Source organism: Desmodus rotundus, chromosome 4 (assembly GCF_022682495.2).
Source record: "Desmodus rotundus isolate HL8 chromosome 4, HLdesRot8A.1, whole genome shotgun sequence".
Classification (NCBI taxonomy): domain Eukaryota; kingdom Metazoa; phylum Chordata; class Mammalia; order Chiroptera; family Phyllostomidae; genus Desmodus; species Desmodus rotundus.
This window is the reverse complement of record NC_071390.1, coordinates 138,996,277-139,018,444: the sequence shown is the minus strand read 5'-3', so window position 1 is coordinate 139,018,444 and position 22,168 is coordinate 138,996,277. Positions and strand designations below refer to the sequence as shown.

Here is a 22,168-nt window from a genome sequence, read left to right as displayed (position 1 = left end):
GCCAAAAACCACAACAAGAATTCAACAACGTGTCCCTGTTTTGCCAGGAATAATGTTATTTTATGTGAAAATTGTTTCCTTCTGCACAACTCTATTACCCAGGTTCTAATTTTGTTATGCCAGGAATCAGCCATTTGTGGTTAAGAGAGGGATCAATTATTGTGTTTCTGTGCTGGGTAGCGAAGCCCAAAATGTGGTAGGCTAGTTAGAGAAATGTGAATATTATATTTTTAAAATCTTTTTATTGTATGCTATGGTTTGACCCTCTTCTCTCAGCGTCTGGCAAGTCGTTGAACTTGTCAAAGGCCCTCGGTGAAATCAGCTTGATAGATTTATCATCCATGCATTCCAAGAGCGCGCAGAACAGCATTGACGGAGCAAAATAAACACCTGGGAGAGTGCCGTACAGGGGTCTAGGGGCTCTTTTTTCTTATATATTTTGAGACATACCATTTTTTCCAGTAAATGATGTCAAAGGTTCTTGGAACCAAAGAGGAAGTTAAAAATTATCCAGACCACATCTCTTAAGCAACAACTTTTGCATCCATTCGTATGTACAACAAACACTTGGCGAGCATCTTCCACACTATGCACTAGTCAGTGTATGGGCCTCTGTAGCATCCATGTGAGTGCCTTCCAGTTGGAGTGTTTTCACAGCCCTTTGGAAAACTCATGAAGCAGCCCGTCCAATCCATTCTAATTGCTAAAATGACCTCCTAAGTTTAAGCCTAAATCTATTTCCCTATATCTGCCACTCATTGATTCTAGGTCTTCCTTCTGGAACTAACCAGGGTGGTCCTTGAAAATCCACATCCTCTCTTTTCCAGGCTGTGAAACCTGAGGGGCCTTTCCCACATTCCTCACTTGCCACTTGCTGCGGTTTCCAAACCCTTCATTAGTTTAGTCACTTTTATCTGCATAGTCTAGAGCTGGTCAACATCCTCCTTAAAGTGACAAGTCACAGATTTAACCTAATATCTGTTTCAGATGAGGTGGCCCGGAAAGGTCAGGCGCCTTGCGCCTGATAGCAACGTGATGGATTTTACATTATATGGCAACGGCAAGGTTTTCTCGGCAGTGCCCTTCCGTAGAGCTCTGGCTTATGCCTACATTTTATCAAAGTGCTTTTCTTAATTTGTTCAAAGTTTATATTTAAAAATCAGTTCTACTGCACTATAAGTTATGTGGTAACAAGACTAGAAGAGGAAGAAATGGGAAATCAGCAATTTCTCATTTTATTGCCAGAACGACTCTATTCCTTTGCCTCTTTGGGAAGAAAAATGGCTTGGTGGAAACGATGGGATGTAAGCTGGAAGACCCGGCTTGACTCCCAACCCTGCTGTTCACTCAGCGAGCTCCTTGACTCAAGGCTCTGCGAACCCACTTTCCCGTTCACAGGGGATAACGGTACCAGCTTCACAGTGTGGAGCTGACAATGAAAAGGGACTTTCTGTATAAAGTGGTGCCTACAACTGAATAAAACAGTTCTCAATAAGTGCTTGATTTTTCCCCTTTCTAAAAATATCATTTACTATCACTATATTCCATTATTTTATGAGGAAAATTTCATGTCCCAGCGCATAATGGATTGTACAGTGGCCTGCATACCTTGCTCTCTCTCATTGCGTATGGAAACCAGATTTCCTCCAAACTCTCTGCAACCTTTTCGTGCGTCTTGCCATGTTTTTCTTTCTTCTTGAGCAAATCCAAAGATTTTGACACACTTGGATGAAAGAAAAAAAACCCATAGTGAAAAGACTACTGAAAGACATCAAAATTACTTATGAAGATTATAGCTAAATATAAGTTTCCTCAAAACCAAATGAAGATCTAAAAATTAAGTTAGTTTTATTACAAACTTTCTTTGCAAAGTCCTTTTCTCTTCTGGGACAAAGGGTACAACTATTTGGATAATATCTTCACATATACTCTTAATTTCCATAGAGAATTGGACATGGGAATCTTGACCTACTCTTGCCTAAAATTTTCTAAAATGGCAAGGTAAGCAAAAGTTAACTTCAAGCTGAAAGATCTGCATCGTCACTCTCCGTATAAGGATCGATATCAAGACTGCAACTCATTTTCTTCTCACCTTGTTGTTGTAGAAACTCCAGCCTTCCTTACAACCTCCTGGGGGCACTTGAGTGGCAGGAATAACTGTGGCGTTGATGCTGCTGTTATGTCTCTGGCAGATGAAGGGGTTTGGGTAACCGCAATTAATGTCATTCCAAAACCCTGGCAAAAAACCAAAACAGTGAAATTAGATTTATATGTTTATGGTTAAAACCACTCTTTTTGAAAATGCATTTATATATTATAAGGGTTCTCAAAAATGATTTAGAGTACAAATTTATATGTGACTCAAAAAGATCAGTGTAATATACTTTCACTCTTTCATTTACACTAATAATAGTTCAACTTCATAGAAAGCCTCCTCTGAGCCATGTACGTACCTGGTATTGCATATTATTATCTGAGTAGCCAGTTATAGCAAATTATAATAATCTTATAATTAATTTTATATGTACCAAGCATTTACTTAGTGTTGCAGATGTATTATCTTGTTTAATTTTCTCAACATATAGGTTCTGTCATTATTCCCATATTGCAGATAAAGACAGAAGAGAGAAATAAAGGAGATAAACATTCTGGATATTTTCCTCAAATCAGAACATAAAAAAATTCCTAAAATGAGAAGTGAGGAGATTGTGTCATTATTTGAGTAAATGTTAAGCATCTATGCTCCTTAAAAATTCAATGATTATGCTGCTACAGTCAGAATTGTCATTTTTCTCTCTTCTTTTCCTCGCCTGATTTAAGTGCACAAGTTACAACTTTCAGCCTAGGGAGAGAGCAAATGACACATCAACGCACAAGCCAAATTCAAGAAGATCGCGCATTGACTACCTGTATTGGAATACATGACGACACAGTTCTCGTCATCATTTGCGAAATTGGGTTCACCTGTGGCCCAAGCCACATAATTCACCTTGCTTCCATCTATCCAACTGGAAAAGAAAATTCAGGCATTTAGCAGTAATCCAATCATTAGAATAATTGGCTATACAGTCTAGTGGTGGGAACAGGCAAGTCAATCAAGATGAAAGGACCACAGGATCCTAGGCTAACAGAAGAGAGGGTTCTAGAAAGCAGTTCTAGAGAAAGGGTTCTAGACAGACAGTTCTAGAGAGAAGTTTTAGGGAGACTAGCAGGAAAAACTCAAAGGTGCTTCTGGTGCATTGTGCTCCTCTGTGGCCACCTGATGCCACAGCTACCGTGTCTTCTTTGCCCTCCCTGGAAGAAGCTGCCTTCGGTCTTGAAGTGGGAGAAGAAATGGAGATGCCAATGACTCTGGAAGCGGGCCAGAGCAAAAATCCTCCCAAAGTACTTCTTAGGAATCATTCCCACAGAACGCAACCACCCGCAGAGAGGCTGAGAGTACGGAGTTTCTCGTGAGGCCCATTCTCCACATTTCATGTTTATTCTGGTCTTTGTTATGTGGGCCAATATATATTTTAATGTCCATTATAGAAGTTCAGAGACATTTAGCAGAAAATGACCAAGAGATTATTGAAAAGAGTTCTTATTTTAGAGATGATTAAAATGGGTGTTTGTCCAAAGGAGCATCAAACATTTCTGATCTTTAAAAAATAATGTGTAAGGTTAGGTCTCGTTCAACAAAGAACAGAAGTAACGGTCACAGGGCGTATATGCGGCTAAAACATCTGTGCATGAGCCAGGAAGACATATCTGCTTTTCAAACACAGGAGAACATGCACATTAGTGAAGAAGGAGAGAAACCCCCACATTTACTAATTTCCTCCTTCCACAGCTTTTCCTGGCCCCTGTTTCCCATGGGAAACAGTAGTCATTCCTCTGAAGGGAAAGCATCTCATGTAGTTAAAACAGCTTTTCAACATTGTGATGTTAAAGCAGTGAGTGAGGCAACATAAAATGGCCTTTTGGTTCCATGCACCAAGGAGCCCAAGTGGGAATCATAACTTTAAAAGTAAATTCAATGTTCATGTGTATATAGTACATCTTAGTAGATGAATTACTAACAGGTGATGGCATTCAAAAACAAAGATAGTTGAAGTTTTACAAAATTGAATTTGATTTTGACTTACATGAGAATTAGAATGCTGAAAATTTTTGACACAATTATTTTAAATCCTTTTTGGTTTCTTAAAATGCTTTTTAGTTGGAGAACTGCGGAGGACTTTTTAAAAATACATTCAACAAAATAAAATCCTCAAAATAACTTCCGTGTTTATCAGATCACTACCTTAAGCAAAGTTATTTTATTTTTATTTACTTACGCAAATTTTTTATCCAAGCTGATTAATAAACCAATAAAATATGCTGGCTGTGCCTCATTCTTGTTTACCTAAAACACAGAAGTTTATATACAGTTCAATCTATACTTACATAGTAAGCAAATTTTAAAGGCAACCTATTTGAGACTCTTTCTAAGAAGGGATTTATGTAGAAATTTCATGGTATATTCAACATTATGTTTTTCACAGAAATGAAAAGGAAAATATGCATATTATATAACAACCTGCATTTATAAAGCAAGTATCTGAAGTCACTCTCCATAATATTGAATGCCTAGAGTAATTGCGTTGTTGAAGGCCATCTTTAAAACGAAGTCGTCATTTGGGATTATGCCTCTAAGGAAAGACTTCTTCACCTACATACATACTTGTGCAATATTATGAAGTATCCTGAGAACTTCAAACATCCTCCTACCTTTGTAATCAAATGAATTTTTATTTCTTTACTACTGTTCAACTATTTTTCTGTTCTCTCTCTCTTACCTTTTTTCTGGCCAAAAACAAGGATGCCATGAAGATTTTTAAAGAGAAAGATTAAGCCAAGTACTGTTGGAGAACAACAAATTATACCTTCACTCTTAGCTGACAAGTTTGGTACAACCAAGAAAGATCTTTCTATGAATAATCAATCTGTCCTATCTATTAACCAACAATTTGGTCAACTAACACAGATTTGTAAATTAATCATCAACCTGTACTATACACAAAGACTTGGCATGAACAAGTAGTTAGGAATTACAGTCTTTGAAAGTCAAACGAATAAACTCAAGGCTGTGAAGTATGGGTCCTCACAAAGCCCAGACCACAAACTGGCTCTGCGCTCTGTGATTCTGCACTGAGTGTCCAAGCAACAGGGTCATCTCCCTCTGCCATGGCCAACACCCACCCCCACCCCATCTGGGATTTACATCTTTATCCCTGACCTTAGAAGGTGCGAATTCAGCACATAATTTGAAATTGCACCACAGGGAACCAACTGTAGACATTATCTTTGCTTATCCCATGTCACTGGTCCATTCTTAAATTAATCATTGTCTTACATATTTCCATAGAAACTTCTTTTCGCTTTCACTTTGAATAGAAACAAGATCACCAAAATTCTTCTTGCAAAATCCTCGGGCATTGTCCATGGTTTCCTTCTCTTTGCTAAAATAATACTGGTAGTCTTTGTAAATGACCCACCCATCTTCTGTGACTGGTGGATCTGAAAAATTCACAAAAAACAGTGATGAATTTTCCTTTGGTGAATTCCACAATCTGGAATGTATGGCCAACAAAATGAAAAGGACAGAGTAGCTATATCAGAGGTATCTGCAACTTTGAGAGGCCAGAATAAGCAGGACGCTCATGCCAGATACAGACTGAATTATCTGAGGCCAGATTGCCACTTGCCACGAACTTTGTAAAAAGTCACAAATTCTCTTTCCAAGTTCCATGTATCTCTATTGGCTAAAAGAACTCTAAATGTTACTCTCATCAATAGGATCACATAGCTGGAAGGATTTACATCCATGCAATGTGATGTTCCAAGTTTAAGGAGTGGAGGCTGTGAGAAAGCAGCCTTCACCTTAATTTAACAAGGAACTTGTAACACATGGACTAAGGGGCTTCAGTATATCATGGAAAAGAACCAAAAGAATTCACAAACCAGGAGGGCTCCTAAGGCTTCTGCCAAACCATAGGACTCTATGATTCTGTGTTGTCATAGGCTAAATAAGAGCCCCCAGAGATATATAGATCCCAATCTCTGGAAGCTGTGAATGTTATCTTATACAGAAGAGGGCACTTGGTCGATGGGATTAAATTAAGGATCTTGATATGGACAGACTGCCCTAGATGATATGGGTGAGCTTTAAATGTAATGACAAGTATCCTATAGAGGGAGACAGGGGAGCTGTGACTACAGAAGAAGAAAGAGATGTGACAATGAAGCAAGATGCCACATTGCTTGTTCTGAAGCAGCAGGAGGAAGGGCCATGAAACAACAAATGCAAGGAATGTAGCTCTAGAAGCTGGCAGAGGCAAGGAAATTGATTCTCCCTTTGAGCCTCTGGCGGGTCCTGCTGGTGCCGTGATTTCAGCTCAGTGAAACTGAGTTCATATTTTTGACCTCTAGAACTGTAAGGGAATAAATGGATGTTCCTTTAAGCCACCAAGTTTGTGGAAAATTGTTACAACAGCCCCTGGAAACTAGTACACAAGCTGAAGAAGAAACATAGGCTCTTGGATTTGAGTCATTAACCCTGAGAAACTGTGCTAACAATTGCCTGATGTTTGTGCTCAGGAGCATCTGTCTGGAAAGATCCAAACTTCTGTGAGATTCTCAAAGCATTTAAGAATTTCTATCCACCTTAGGGCAAGTGGTGTTTTTGGGTTTTTTTTTTTCCATTGGAAGAGGAAAGAGGAAAAAAGAACTGTCAATATAGAAATCAGAAAATTTAAAATAAAAACAAAGAAACACCTACTGTCTTCAGGAGCTGGTGTTGGCTCAGGTTTTGGTGTTTGTCCTGGAAAAAAAAAATAATGTAAAGTATGCTGCACTTCTGCTATTACATTTTCTTCTATTTTTACCATTTTCATGGGTCAATATAGCTAAAAACTTGACTGTTCTCTTCTCTTCCCTTCCCTCCATTTTACTCTCCAATTCTCCCACCATGCTATGGAGGAGGAGGGTAAAGAAAAACAGAAGTAGGAGTCGGGAGATAAACGAAGTAGGGGCAATGATAGCCACCGGAAATCAAAAACAGAGTTATCAGGCGCAGTAAGCAGTGTCAACGGAAGAAAAGGACATGAGTTTCGGAATCAGAAAACCTAGGTTCAAATCCCAGACCTGGGTTTAAAATGCTACCCTTAATTCTGTCCACTGATCCAAGCAGGAGGAGGAAGGAATGTAATCAGACAGCAGCACAGTGTCTCTAGCAGTGGAATAGACGTGGCAAGGTTCCCCAACAGCAGAGGGCAATGCGGTTCCATTTATCTGTTTACAAAGACAAGTTGATACACATTTTTGGTTCAATGGTGGGTCTAGTTGCTTGTTTTCATTTGTTTGTTTGTTTGTTTGTTTGTTTAATATGAGAATCTGGCCCTGGCCAGTGTGGCTCAGTTGGTTGGGCATCGTCCTGTAAACCAAGAGGCCGTGGGTTCGATTCCTGGTCAGGGCACACGCCTAGGTTGTAGGTTTGGTCCTCAGTTGTGGCACATACAGGAGGCAACCAATAGATGTTTCTCTTCCACATCAATATTTCTCTCCCTTTTTATCTCCCTCCCTTCCTCTAAAATCAATAAGTATGTCCTTGGGTGAAGATAAAATCACAAAACAAAAAAACAAGAATCTGAATCCTCTGACCTCCATGTCTGAATTGGATATGTGGAACATTCTGAGCCAAGATCATGACTGATGGCACTGCTACTTTTTGACCATTAGTAACACGGTATTTACTCTTTGTGTTGAACATTTCCTTGAATATCCATACTTAGAATATTCGGACTTAGGGAACTTTTCACCTTTTGGGTGTCTAATGTAGGTCAAAAGGTGGCAATTCCAAAAAGAAATGGCACAGTCATTGCTCTGCTCCCAGAGTAGAGCACTCACTCCTACCACCGTAGAAACCGAGCCAGAAATTACAGTTCATGGGAACTATTTCGGAGGACGTGACTCTAGTCTAGGATTCCCGGGTGGCCTTTTGATCTTCTGTTCCTTCCGAACATTTATCTGTGTTCAGCAACTTCATTCTCATCCTGTGAAATGATGGCTCCTGCCAGTTCCTTTATTTTTAATTTTGTTTGTTTGGTTCCACTAATAAAGGGAAGATATTGGGATGGCGTGAGTTAGTTCTTCAAGTTAAGATAAAGGGAAAAACAGGTTATCATACCTTTATGTATCTGGCAAATCCAGTTCTTAAGATGTTCACAGTTAATATCATTCCAGGACATACTAGGGTCACCTTTCAACTCTCCACAGTATTCAGTATTTCCATAATTATTAGGTTCTCCATAAGCCCAATTTTCATAGGAAACCTATGTTAGAAACATTACATAGCAACCATTTATAACAGGTGAGTGCCAATCTTTTACCTAACTAGGTAAGGAAAGACATATTTATGATTTTTAATCCATTTCTTTTTTTTTTTCACCATAGTTTTGCTTTGAAAGAAAGACTGATAAACATGGGTCAGGAAGAGCTTTTAATACATGGAAACTTGAAGGTGAGTAGAGTGTCCTATTGATTATTTCAATTTTTTCTTTATTCTCATTAAGTAGAATGGCTCTAGGGCCACAAAAGTGGAGCTCACATTGTATACACTAGGAAAAACTTGCCAAAGAGCTCCACTTATCAGGATTGGGAGTTCCTACATTTCTAACACATTCTTAAGAGAAAATATTTTAGTGCGATGTTGGAAACTTTCTCTTTATTAGGTGGATATCATAAAAGTTGCATTAGTTCTTTTGTAAAAGAAACAGACTGCGGCATGTTACTAACAAAGCTACCAAATTTTACCAAAATGAACAATGGAAGTAAATGGGGGGCTGGGGTTAAGTTCCTCGGGAGTTTTCAGTGTGGAATCATAGTCCACATGGTTTTGGACTAGGCGTTATGACCTATTTTCCAGGGATATAATATATAATATTCAAAAATCGATGGGTCATCAAATATATCATCTTCTCCAAGGTTTTAGAAAAGTTGCTGGCGGGTTGTAAGAGGAGGCAGAACTGAAATCACACAGAATCACTTCCTATGAGGACTGATGGGCGAGAGTCAGCCAGTGCCCGAGCCTCTCACTTCCTTCTCGGGACGGGGGATGTCTGACCAATGATCGTTAATGAAGTGTCCAGAGTTGTTTCCAGAACTCCTGATCTGTAAGAGGCTACAGAACACTCAATTTTTAAGAAGTTTAACTATGTGCATGCCAATTTTGCATGATAGAATGCAGATATTATTTTATATAAATAAGTAGAGTTTTCTACTTTTTTTATCTGGTCGACATGGTCAATACCTGGGGTGACCAACAGAGCTACACTGTAGCAGGAGCAGAATAATAACCCTAACATAGCATTTATTTTTCATAGAAAAATGTCTCTAGCTATCATAATAACCAGTCTTACAAAAAATGTGGATTAAGCCAACGAATACCATTAAAATAAATACTACATGAGAAGGGAAGAAAATGATACAGTAAATCAGATCACTCACAGGAGAGCCATCACTCCAAGTAAAGCCCTCTGAAGGACTTCCATATGTCAGCCCCAACCAAAAGAGCTCGTGGTAGGTCCCACTGGCCCTGCAACGTATAAGACATAAAGGAAACTTAGGCATGAAACAAGTTTGGTGCCTCTGAGGACTAATCAAATTTGAAAGTTACCTCCGAATCAAAAAACTAGTTAGCACACAGGTAAAGAGATTCAATGATTAAATATAAGCATTATTCAATAGGTGTGCATTTTGGTACAACCCATAAATAATCTTAAAATGAGCCACCATTTGAGAATAAATAAGTTTAAAACACTGAAAGATAGTAATTCAGTTACTCATTTAACAATATGTGTTGAGGGTCTTGTACTTTCCCATTCGTGGCAGCATTTATACTTATAAAATTAAGGCATTCAGAAGTAAAACTAGATTTAAAAGGGCCCATGGATTTGGGGTACAATATATGAATTCAAAGCAACACCATGAGCCAACAATTTGGAAAACATAAACATTTTCTCTGGTCCTTTGTTAGTTTACAAGTGTGATGATTGGGTGTTCACACTCTTGTGTGACAAGTGCCTCCCACAAACCTTGTTACAACACTGGCACATTACCCATGTAGCATAAAAAAAAATTCTCAACATCATTAGCACCAAATAGACCAAAAAAAGGAGGATTATATGGAGAAGATACTCACGTTATTAACCGCCATATTGTTTGCTTTTCCTCTTTATTATTGATACTGGCTAGGTCTCCACCCAGGGCTCTACAGAAATCTCGCGCTTCAAACCATGTTTTCTTCTCATGTATTCCTTTGGTAAACAGCTAAAGATGGTGTGGTTTCAGAAGTTATTTTACACTGCACAGCTTATTGACTTGAGAAATAATTACTTACTTTTGATGAGATTTCCTTTTAATAAAAAGCAAGACATTGCAATGGCCCAAAATAATGTTAATTCTCTTGGTTAAAAATCAATTTATGAGTGAATATTTGGGTAACAAAATTTAGGAAATGATTTTGTTGGGAACACTTTAAAAATAAAATTATTTGATAGCACAGGAGAAATTAGATTAAAATCATAGAAACTTTAGGCATATGGGTTAAGCACACAGTTCATTATAGAGACAGGACTAATCTGGCTAAGTGTGAAATGTAGCAATGAAATGGAAAAAAATTAAAGAAACTTTTGATACAGAGAAAGTAAACATGTATAGAGAGCATTTTAAGGAAAATAACTTCCCTAAGGTTGTGCCACAGATTGCTATGCTGTCGGGGTTAAACAATAAATAATCTGGCAGTTTTTCAACACTTTGTCAGTCACGCCCTTCAAAACTGCTTTGTCTTTTTTCCTTATAGATGCACATTTTCACAACTATTGGAGCACATACCCTGACACTCATCTGTCAGAGCATCTAAAAAGATGGTCATAAGCAAAACTTGATTTAATAGGTTAATAATATAAGGAATATGTCACATTATCCAGAGGACTGCAGTGAACTGGAATCCACTGACAGTCTGGACAACACTTATCAGTATGCAAAGAATTTAAGAGTTCATCGTCTCCACACGTTTTTGTAATTTTCAGTCATTGTTTTTCATGACTCATGGTCCCATCACCCAAGACTTGTGGTAAAAGGAATGTGCTTCCAATAGATTGTGGCTGCCCAGCTGTCATCATGCCACCCAAGGTAACCTTCACCTTGACCCTAACTTGAGCTCTCCGGACAACAGTATCTTGATCAAGTTTCCACTTAAGTAACCCTAAGACTCCTGTGACTACCTCAACTTGCTAGACTGTGATATAAGATTTTATTTTATTAAATCAATTTCCTATTCGCTGAATTTTATTAATAGCTCCAATTTCTTCATCTACACAAAGATGGCCGATAGATTTCCAAACAAACCCTACCCCAAGCGTCTCTAAAACCACAGACGTTTCAGTGAAGCGCATCTGTGGATTTGTTGAACGTACACCTGGATAACATCCCCTGGAACCTAGGTTCACTCCCCAGCTCTGGAGAATTCTGCTGTTTCTCTCTAAATCCTGCAACAAATCTCCATAGCCTATCACACCGAGTGAATGGCTGTGTACAAAATAAACCTGGCCTTTGGGTGGCAACTGAAAAGTCCCCCAGCGGCAACAACACCCAATCTTCTTCGTGTTTGTCCCCAGTTAATTAATGTACAAAATCCCTCCTCTTTGAGCCCTATACATTCCCTTCATATACTGGCTAATCTGGATTGGACAGTTCATCAGTCTCTATTGCTATTAATGGGAGTTTCCTACCCAACTAGCCATACCACTCAAGTTAGAGAAGATTATGCAACATCATTCTACCACAGGTTGATAATTCAAGTTCTTCATCAGCCCTGCCTGTGTTAGAAGGCATGCCACACCCATATGCCATTCACAGGATTAAATAACAGAGGTCCTGAGAGAGGAACTTTAGAGACTAATACCATTAAGCAGTAGATAAGTACATTTCTGCATTTGGCTAAAATTAACCTTCTCTAGAAAAAGTAGGACTTACAAGACAAAGAGAAAAAAAGGCTCAAATTCATTGAGGTGTTTGGTTGTATGGGCAAACTTGATTGCATAAGGAAAAACTGTATGATCTAGCCTGGGATTGTATAAAACAATAGCATAATATCAAATTGTCCTTTAAAAGGCAATGGACCCCCCTGTGCTCCTTCTTACCCAGCAACGGCTCCGTCTCCCGGAGACATAATAACCAGGGGCTACATCAGGACGATGGAGCATTATCTTCAGGATACCCATGTGGCATTACTACAGATGCATTTATCAATTCAGTTAACTAAAAGCTTGATGTCTAAGGACAGGTCAACAATGAGATGCAGTGGGAAAGAATGAGGGGGAGTGGAAAGTTTTCATTGAGATGAAAAGAAATGAAAGCTCAGATTAGGGCCAGAAAGCGTGGAGGAGGGGAGAGAGGTAGAGAAGGGGATGACGAAGGCAAAGCATGAGAAGAAGGGCTGCTGTGAACTGTATTTGTGCTGAAGGCTATTTTTGTTGGTCTACATGCAACTGGTCATTAGCCTTCATCCAAGGGGAGCTCTTTAAAAATGAACGATGCCAGATCCCCCTTCCAGATTGATAAAATCAGAATTCCTACAGGTGAACCTTGGGCATGGTGGGTTTTGGTTTCATTTTGTTTTAATTTCTTAGCCGGTTCTTTAGACTGGAACATATTCCAAGTTCCGTATTAGCCTTGCAATTGTGACTTACCTTGAAACACAAGCTTGTTTTACTGGTGGTTCCCCATTCCTCCGGACATTTGGGTTCAGGAGTTGTTGTGGGCTCCGGAGGGCGCGTTACTCCTTCTGCCCAGTGTTTGCACACAAATTTTGCCTTTTCTTCACATTTCAAAACATCCCACAAGCCCCCTGCAATCCCGGTTTTCATGGCAACACAGCCTGGTTTTCTCCCTGTGTTGAACACATAAAGCAGAGCTCACTTCAGAGGTACTGCTGACAGCCGGCCACGCTCACAGGAGACAGTTCAAAACTGAGCGGCAGATTGTGTAGTCACACCTGCGTGTGATGCGGAAATGCAGAGGAGACAGCCTGTGACATTTGGCCATTTATTTGTGCTTTTGTGAATTGTTATTTACCTCTTATTTGTGGGGACCATGTCCCCAACTGAATTATGATCTCAAAGGTCAGGGTTTTGATAACATTTTATATTTCTAACATCTGGCAGGAAGACACCCTTACAGACATGTAATAATACAATAATTTTAGCAAAATCAAATGCACTGTTATGACAAAAATAGTAGTTTAACATTTCTTTTTTTTTTAAAGAAAATTCTTTAAGATCCCTTCTTTCCGAGGTTCATGTAGGTTTCCCAGAATAGAAGTTGTTCATCACAGACTTCAAAATAAGATACACCTGAGCTAGAAATTCAGTTTAGTTGTTCAATCACTCTGAATTTGTTGCTTCATTTTAAAATACAAATATCGCTACCTACCTTACAGAGTTGTAATGAATTTTTTCATGGGTAAGAAAAGTACATAAAATAAAATGAGGACTATATCAAACTTAATAGCTTATAATTCTGTTTCACAGTTTTGATTATTACAGACAGTAATTACTTAAGACAGAGCTTTGAAAATAGAGTTCCTTCTGCTGAGATGAGGTCATCTTTTATTATTTCTCTTTTACCCTTTGCAACAGCATGGATGTACCTGGAGAACATTATGCTAAGTGAAATAAGTCAATCAGAAGATGACAAATATCATGATTTCACTCATACGTGGAAAATCTAATGAACAAAATAAACTAACAAGCAAAATAGAGACAGACTCATAAAGAGCAGGCTGACAGCTCTGGGTGGGGAATGGCTAGGGGTTGGGAGGATGGAGCAAAAAGGAGAAAGGAGTCGTGGACACGGACAGCAGTGTGGTGACTGCTGGGGCACGGGAGGGAAGTGGGTACAGGCGGAAGAGGACATAGAGGGGATCAATGGTAATGAAAAAAATACAATAAAAATGTAAAGAACATTAAGTGTTTGGAGTAACTCTCAAAGTTCTGGGGAGGTATATCTTTTCCAAAATATTTTCATTAAGATCCCTGATTCCCTATGGCTCCAGTTTCATCCATTTTTATTCCCTAAGGACATTCCAGGATTAATTTCCCCAAATCCTACACCTGAATGAACACCACCAGCAAAATTAAGGACTTTGTCCTAGAGTAATTATTACCACTCCTACCAATATTTTTTTCAAAGTGTGCACTCAAGCTCTTAGTATACTGGCCAGTTCTTTAAAAATTAACTGAAATCTTACTATTTTTCAGAACACTCAATAATTAGAAAAGAATCACACTATTCAAATTACTGATTGGTTTACCTTATTGTGAGCTGAGAATACAAATTAAAAGAACTCCTGAAGATTAGGACTTGTTAAACTAAGTAGTATATTCATAAACTTTAGCTATTATTCCTTCTTTAGTTCTTTGCCCTGGGGGCTGTCACACTGAATAAGGTCGTAAGCTACGATATCAGTGTATAAAGAAGGCAGAGACTCTTTCAGAGTCTATTTCAGAAACCACTTCCTAGGGAAACAAATCAGCATTTAGAGGGAGGCAGGTGTTGCTGCAAGCAGCACAGATTTGGGAATTGCCCAGACTAGTCTAAATTCACAGTCGGAAGCTTCCTGGTCACATAAATTTTCTGAGTCCCAGCTTCCACATCTTTAAAATGAAGACACTTAAAACTTACCTTGCAAGTTTCTTATAAGGATAAAATAAAAGCCAACACATGTAAAGGATTAAGCAGGGGGGCACATACTAGATGCAGAAATGAGTTCCACGTAACCACTACCAACTCAAGCACACTAATATCTCTATTCATAGCTGCATTAAAATGGAGTACATCCCTTTATCAGAGTTTCAAGCTTTCAGAAATAACCTAACCATTTGGGACATTTGTAACCATTCAGGATTTCATAAATATTTTTCAAATAGGGCAGTAACCAATAATCTGGCAGATTTCCTTGTTTGCTTAGACCACTGCAAACTAATTGAAATTTTTTTTAAAAAAGAAAAACAGAAATAGAGTGGAATATAAAATACTGAAAGCACAATTAATTTACATAGTCATCTGGACAGGCACATAAGGAAATGACAGGCTTTGCGCACTGAATTCAACACTCGGCCGAAGTTCCGCACGTACCTGGCATGTCCGCGTTCCAGTGAGTGAACTGGACCTGCTCCTCAATGGTCCACTGGAAGGTCCCTTTGTTTCGTACGTCAGAAAGTCCTATCCAGAAATATTTTTCAGGCCTCAATCCAACAAAACTAGTTAGAAAGGCTTGCTCATATCTAAAAGCAATAATAATAAAATAATTTTTGAAAAACTAATTAAACTAAATTTTAGAAATATTTACATAAATATTTCTAATTATCAACATGAAACATATCTCACTTCTATGTCTGCATTATGGTTTAGTTGGTAACTCAAACATATTTTGTTATATTTATGTTATTTATGTTATGCAAATGTTCACTAGGGAAATGTGATCTTATGAAGGTAAAATATCACCCAGCTGAGTGAATAAAACCTTTTAAATATACTCAAGCCATTTCTCCCTATTCCTCACCAGCCACTCTGCCATTCTCAAAATGTAAGAGAATTCTGAAAATGAACAAGAAAAAACTATAACATTTTAAAACGCATTGTTTAAAAATCAGTCCATTTTTCAAATATTTCAAATGCTCTGTGCAATATTTGGTTAAGTAAATTGAAAGATCATACTATTATCAAGAATGATACAAATGGAAAAATCTGTGTGGATTTCCCCCTCAATTGCCTTCTCATATCTATGCTCAGAAACAGAAAATTATTAACAAATAGAGAGAAGCCAAGATTCAATCTCTAGAAAGAACTGGGAGCAGAATCATAAATTCCAGCATTTTCTCTCCCTTCGGATCTCATCTATGTATGTGGCATAATATTGTAATAACACAATTTGGTTAGTAAAGGAACTAAAGTTTGTCTTAATTGACAAATACCAGACAATGAGACAGCAATGTAGGCAAGCATCTCTCTTTGGAGCAAAAGCGAAGTGGTGCCCAAAATTTCCAGGAACAAAGGGAGGTGGGTGACTCCAGAGAGAGCAGAGATGGACACGCAGGGAAACCTTCCATAACAGAACATTTGTTTGAGCCTAGACTGAATAATTCTATTCCCTAAACTGAACAAGCCAAAAAAAATTCAAAGTTCTACACTCAATTTCTCTTAAAAGTCTAAAAAACAAATTTAACCACAGAGTTAGTGAGCTCCTGAATATACATATCATGGAAAACACAAAGAAAAATAAATCTAAGCAATAAAATATAGGGGACTCTGCGCTCCAGTAGACCAAGGGGTCAATGACAGCACAGATCAGAAGCATCCCCACTCTTCTCAGAGATGTGCGGCTCATCTCTTTGCCATAAGATGAACAGTTCTGGTTGTCAGAGGGTAGCATAATATCAGGGCGCCACCACGTATTAGACATTTCACTGTACATGACAGAAGGGTGTGGGCTGAACTACAAGGTCTTTTGTAAAGACTATGCCAATGAGAGCACATCTTTCGTGTTTATCAAAGGGTTTCTAATATCAAGAGTATCCTCTACAATGTATTGAGTCTGCCTTGAAAGGCCAATGGATATGACTTGTACTACAACTCAGTAATATTTTACTTTTTCACTGAAAATGATAGGGACATTTTAAATTTTCTTTGAAGTTTCTCTTGGGCCTATTCCAGAGCTTTTTGCAAAGAGTATGGGAAAATAAATAAACACTAAAATCTTAAAAATGAATGTGACTCCAGAGGTCAAAAGTTACATAAAATTCTCCATATCCGTATGATTTTGTTGACCTATAAGTCTAGTAAACCTAGTAAAGAAAAGAAAAAAAGGAAGAATGGGAAAAATGAATAAAATATTCAGTAAACCACTCTGCCCTCTTTTTTTGGTGGAAAAAAGTGGTAAAGATATAAGTAGGATTTTTCAGCTGAAACTTTTAACTTATTTTTCCTGCTTCAAAAAATGGGTGTATCAGAAAAAATTATGTCCATACTACAGTATTAGTAAACAGCTCTCAATATTGTACTTAGTACTAAAAGTAACAAAATATTTTATTATGTTTACAATGAAGAATTCAAACAAGAATATGACTGTTAATCTTCTGCTTTTACAAATCATACCTCATGATCCTGTGTAATTTACTCAGAAATACAGAGCACATTGATACCTGGGCTTTTCTGAAAATGTTTCATTATTTGCCATCTTAACATAGAGTTAAAGTTATTGCATACCTGTCTTCCACAGTTGTCAGGTAAGCCTTCTCATTCACACAGGTTTGGTTTGCTTCTGCGAATGTTGAAAGGGTGTGTCCAATCATATAGCAGTAGAAGCCATATCTTTTCCAGCCCTGTTAATGTTATCGAGCAGATTATCACACATATGTATTAGATAATATTATTTTAATAATCCCTCTGTCATGAAACATAAATGATAAAGAAGAGAACTCAAATGTGAATAATCTGAAATGCAATGAAAATCATTTATATGAAGAAAGGAAATACTCGTGTTTTACTCCTCATAAGACAAATTATGACACAAAATGGGTGGGGGCCGTCATTCTCTCTCCTCCAACGACATGATTTGTGAAATGTTTCTCAAAGCAACTGAATATAACGGCGAAGATTTTGGTGTCAGAATAGGGAAGCACAGGAAATAATAGGCAGACTAGCAAGGCTTGCTGCCTACTGAAGCCAGTAGTAGATGCCGAGTGTAAAGCTGGTCACCTGGTCACAGGAGAGTAGCTATCGAACTTCTGGCAACATGATTTGGCACGATCCCTCTCCTACACTTCAAACACTCAGAAATGCTGAATAAAAACGTAACAACAAAAAATCCATACTAGAGTTTGAGAGGGAGAAGGGGAACTCTCCAGGCACCAGAAAGTAGTAGAAAACTAAAAGCTGGGTCCTCACTGGTGTGGCTCTGTGGGTTGGGCACCGTCCCGTAAACCCAAAGTTCACCAGTTCGATTCCAGTCAAGGCACAGGCCTGGGCTGTGGGCCAGGTCCCCAACTGGGGGCACGCAAAAGGTGACCAATCAATATTCCTCTCACTCGTTGATGTTTCTCTCCCTGTCTTTCTCCCTCCCTTCCCCTCTCTCTAAAAACAAGTAAATAAAATCTTAAAAACAAACAAACTAACTAAAGGCTGGATTGGAAAATGCAACACCTGAGAGTTGTCTAGAGTGTAACAAACCTAGATTAAGGCACCGGAGTCTAGGGGCTGGGACTTAAATACCCACACAGATTAGGACCGTGGCTATCAGCTTATCTGGGGCAGGAGATGGAACTGAAATTCTTGCATTAAAATGATCTCCATTAAAGGTAGCCCCCCAGTGAAAGGAGAGCAAAAAACTTTGCCCACAGAATGGGGAAATAACAGAGATATTTGTCATCTGCCTGGGGTTCTGGGAGCAGGGAAATATAAATCTGAAAATAAATACCAAGTCTGTGCCACAGATGGGTGCTAGTCCCAACTTTACACTATTCACACTGTGTGAGAATCCACAGGGAGGTGGGGCAAACAAACTTGATCTCCAAAAAGAGAATCTCCTAGGCACTCCGAGAAGTATGTGCAAAACTCACAACAGAAATACTTCCTCAGCCCAGGTCACATGAGACCATGGCATTTGAGAGTTGGGGTGGAGTTGGGGCGGGGACTAACTCATAATCAAAAACTACAAATCCTGTGAGAAAATGTCTCACGTTAAGTGTCAGTTAATAATTTAACATAATAAAACACCTGGAAAAATATATAAACAAGTATGTTTAACATGATTTAAGTGACAAAAGAAGAAATGGCATTAATAATGAAGGATCAAAATGCTATGAACAAAGAACGAGAGGATTTGAAAACACACAGAAATATAGAATGTCAAGAAAAGAAAATATAAAGTTGAAAACTAAACTTCCAAACTGAAACAGCCCCAACCCATGTGGCTCAGGTGGTTGGAGCATCACCCATGACCAAAAGGGCCACAGTCAGGGCACGTGCAGAGGCCGTGGGTTTGACCCCAGTTGGGTCATAGATAGGAAGCAGCTGGTCGATGTTTCTCTCTTATATCAGTGTTTCTCTCTCTCTGTCTTCCTTTCTCTCTAAAGTCATTAAAAAATATCCATGGGTAAGGATTAAAAGAATTGAAAATAAACCAAATTTCAGAAATTAAAACTGAACAAAAACAAAAACAGCATTTCTTTTCAGATGGCTTTCAAACTAATTATTAAGACAAAAATGAGATTAACAAAATCAGAATGTATTTCAGGTGGACATATTCAAACGTCTTCCTTACATTGTACAATGCAGCTAGAGCATTATAGTTCATCATGCCATTCTCCACATGAACATTAAAATGAAGCATTTCCCCAAAACAAACAAAGGCCAGATTAAACGTAGAAAACAGGGTTTTCGAATGATTAGCAAATTGGATAAATGTAGCAGAGAAATTAAAATATGAAAAGAGGTTAGAAAACATGTTGATTGAAAAATAGAATGAGAACATCAGTCTAAAGTATATTTCAGAAGCACCAAATAAAATTAATGATCAGTAATTTTTAAGAATTAAGACAAGTACAAGTCCTCAGAATGAAGGGGCATATTTAGTACCAAACTGAACCAATAAAATCAATCCAAATCTTGACGCATTCACTAAGCCTGCAGAATGACAAAGACAATGAGTTCTTAAAATCAGAAAATAGAGTTGACTCACTTTTTGAAAAGGGAGGATTACTCTCTAACAAGAATTCCAATGGCAATAATCAAGGCCAGGAGAAAATAAAATAATATATAAAGTGCTATCAGAAAATAACTGTCAATCTACAGTTCTAAAATGACCTATCTAAATTATTACGGAAGGCAAGGATACATTCAAGACATTTTCAGACAAAGGCAGAGGGTTTTCCTCTCCCTGATCACCAGTGAGAGAGCTCGTGCACGGTTTTCTTTGGCAAGATGGAAGGTAGAACCAAGAGGAACGAATGGGCCGAAAGTCTGCTCTGAGCAAACAAATAAATGAATGTCTTAGTAAATCCAGGTCCAAGTGCCTGTACAAATGGCAAAAATAACTAATTGGCTGTAGGAAGTTAAATAATGGAATATGTGTAAGATCTGTGGTGTAGTTAGTAGTATTGTATCCATGTCAGTTATCCGGTTGTGATAAGGTACACTAGTTAGATAAGAAGTTATCGTTCGAGACAGTAGAGTGGGTGACAGAGAGGAATTCTATGTGCTTTTTTGGTCAACTTTGTGTGAGTCTAACATTTTTTTTCAAAATTAAACTTTTTTAAAATGTTTAAGTAGAATAATAATCTTCAGTTTGTTCAGGAAGCAGAGAGAGATATTGAATAACTTTAACTTCAAGTCAGGAATGCATGTTAAAAACATAAAGTTAACCATTTAAAAAATAGAAGTAGAATGTATAATCCCCAGATGTGTAGAAGAGAAAAATGGGATAAAGATATTTAATAGAACCAATAGGGTGTAGGAAAAGAGAAAAAGAAATAAAATAAAGCACAATGGCCAACAAAATAAAGTACAAAATAAGATTGTAGAAACTAATCCAAATATATGAGTCTGTAAAACAAATCTAAACTCATATGTTTGCCAGCTAAAAGCCAGAGTTCCTCAAGTTAGATTAAAAATAAAAATGCAGACATATATTTATAAGAACCATTCCTAAAACACAATGATTAAAAGTAATTAGTTGGAAAAGAGCTTCTAGGGAAAATACCAAGCAAAAAGATATCTTCTGTAACAATATTACTTAAAATTAATTTGATGAATAAAGTACATAATTAAAGGACTGATTAATCAGAAATATATAACACAGATCAAAGTTTGTAAAGCTAAAATTGACAGAACTACAGGAAGAATATTTTGTCAAGCAGACAAAATATCAGGAATATAAAACATCTAGATAACATAATTGCTAAACTTTATCTAGTCAACATATATACACCTGCAAACCCAATTATCAAAGACCATTCTGTTCAAGCACATATGGAATATTTATGAAAACTAACTACGAGCTACACCATACAGAAAATCTCAACAAAGAACAACAAAAAGCTCTATATGTTCACAAGGGAGGGAAATTAAAATCAACAGCACCTCCCAATGATGTAGAAATTAGTAAACAAAAAAAACGCCATCACTATCAACACACACACACACACACACACACACACACACTTTTAAATCATTCCTGGACCAAAGAAATCAAAAACATTTAGAACTGAATCATAACAAAACACTACATAACAAAACTTGGGGGCTGTTCCATGGAGTCAATTACACCTTTCATTTCTGAAAACATTTTAAAATGCATTCAGTTTAACATCATATCCATTAATTCCTCCATCTAAACCTCCTGGTGGTATATTTGATATTTCTGAATTTCAAACTCACCCTTGGGATTCCCAGTCAGCCTGGAAAAAGAGGCTTCAGTATAAAGAGAATCACATTCAGACAGCCTGGAACTTTAGCATCTCAGGACCCCCTTATGTGAATTTCTTACCCGGTACTTCCCACACAGGGAAGCAATGAATTGAAAACTGAATCCCAAATCAGTATGACATCAAGCCTGTCACTTTGAATTCTCAAAAAGACCCCTATACTACCCAGTGCCTGGGCCCAGATCCCCCCACCACCCCTCCTGAAAAAAAAGAAAAAGAAAAAGAAACTGTCTTATATTTCTTTGCTGGTAAGTGGATTTTTTTTCTAGTCTTCCCAGCTCTTTGAGAAAGTCATTGCCTAGAGCAGGTGTTTTTAAACTGGCCAAATTATTTAATAACTCTGAGCTTCAATTCCCTCTTCTATCTAATTAAGATATAACATTTATCCTTTAAATTAATGAAAGCATAATAACTTCACTAGACAAAGAGTTGCTTTTTATTAAAATATTTTCCTATTTTTCTATTACTATCCTAATGATTAAATTGAATTATATCAGATTACAGATATAACAATTAGTAGACTGTATATATAACTTTGATTGCATAGAAGTAGAAAAATTTAAGGAGTGTTTCTTATTTATAGAAAATTACAATAATATACA

At 37.7% G+C, this 22,168-nt stretch overlaps 1 protein-coding gene and 1 non-coding gene across 2 annotated transcripts in view; one reads left to right on the top strand and one right to left on the bottom strand.

The window, feature by feature from the left end:
* Nucleotides 1-22,168, bottom strand: part of MRC1 (mannose receptor C-type 1) — a 77,759-nt gene that overhangs the window by 19,156 nt on the left and 36,435 nt on the right. The window contains exons 10-21 of the mRNA XM_024576069.4: nt 17,350-17,465; nt 15,220-15,368; nt 12,774-12,973; nt 10,223-10,350; nt 9,529-9,616; nt 8,210-8,354; nt 6,803-6,844; nt 5,378-5,541; nt 4,320-4,387; nt 2,908-3,008; nt 2,093-2,235; nt 1,609-1,723 (exon numbers count right to left, since the gene is read on the bottom strand). Coding sequence (XP_024431837.2) covers nt 1,609-1,723; nt 2,093-2,235; nt 2,908-3,008; nt 4,320-4,387; nt 5,378-5,541; nt 6,803-6,844; nt 8,210-8,354; nt 9,529-9,616; nt 10,223-10,350; nt 12,774-12,973; nt 15,220-15,368; nt 17,350-17,465 — 1,459 coding nt within the window. The remainder of the gene's footprint in view (nt 1-1,608; nt 1,724-2,092; nt 2,236-2,907; nt 3,009-4,319; nt 4,388-5,377; nt 5,542-6,802; nt 6,845-8,209; nt 8,355-9,528; nt 9,617-10,222; nt 10,351-12,773; nt 12,974-15,219; nt 15,369-17,349; nt 17,466-22,168) is intronic.
* On the top strand, nt 10,046-10,149 carry LOC112319663 (small nucleolar RNA U13). Its single transcript, XR_002976349.2, has one exon. It is a non-coding gene; the product is annotated as a small nucleolar RNA U13 (small nucleolar RNA).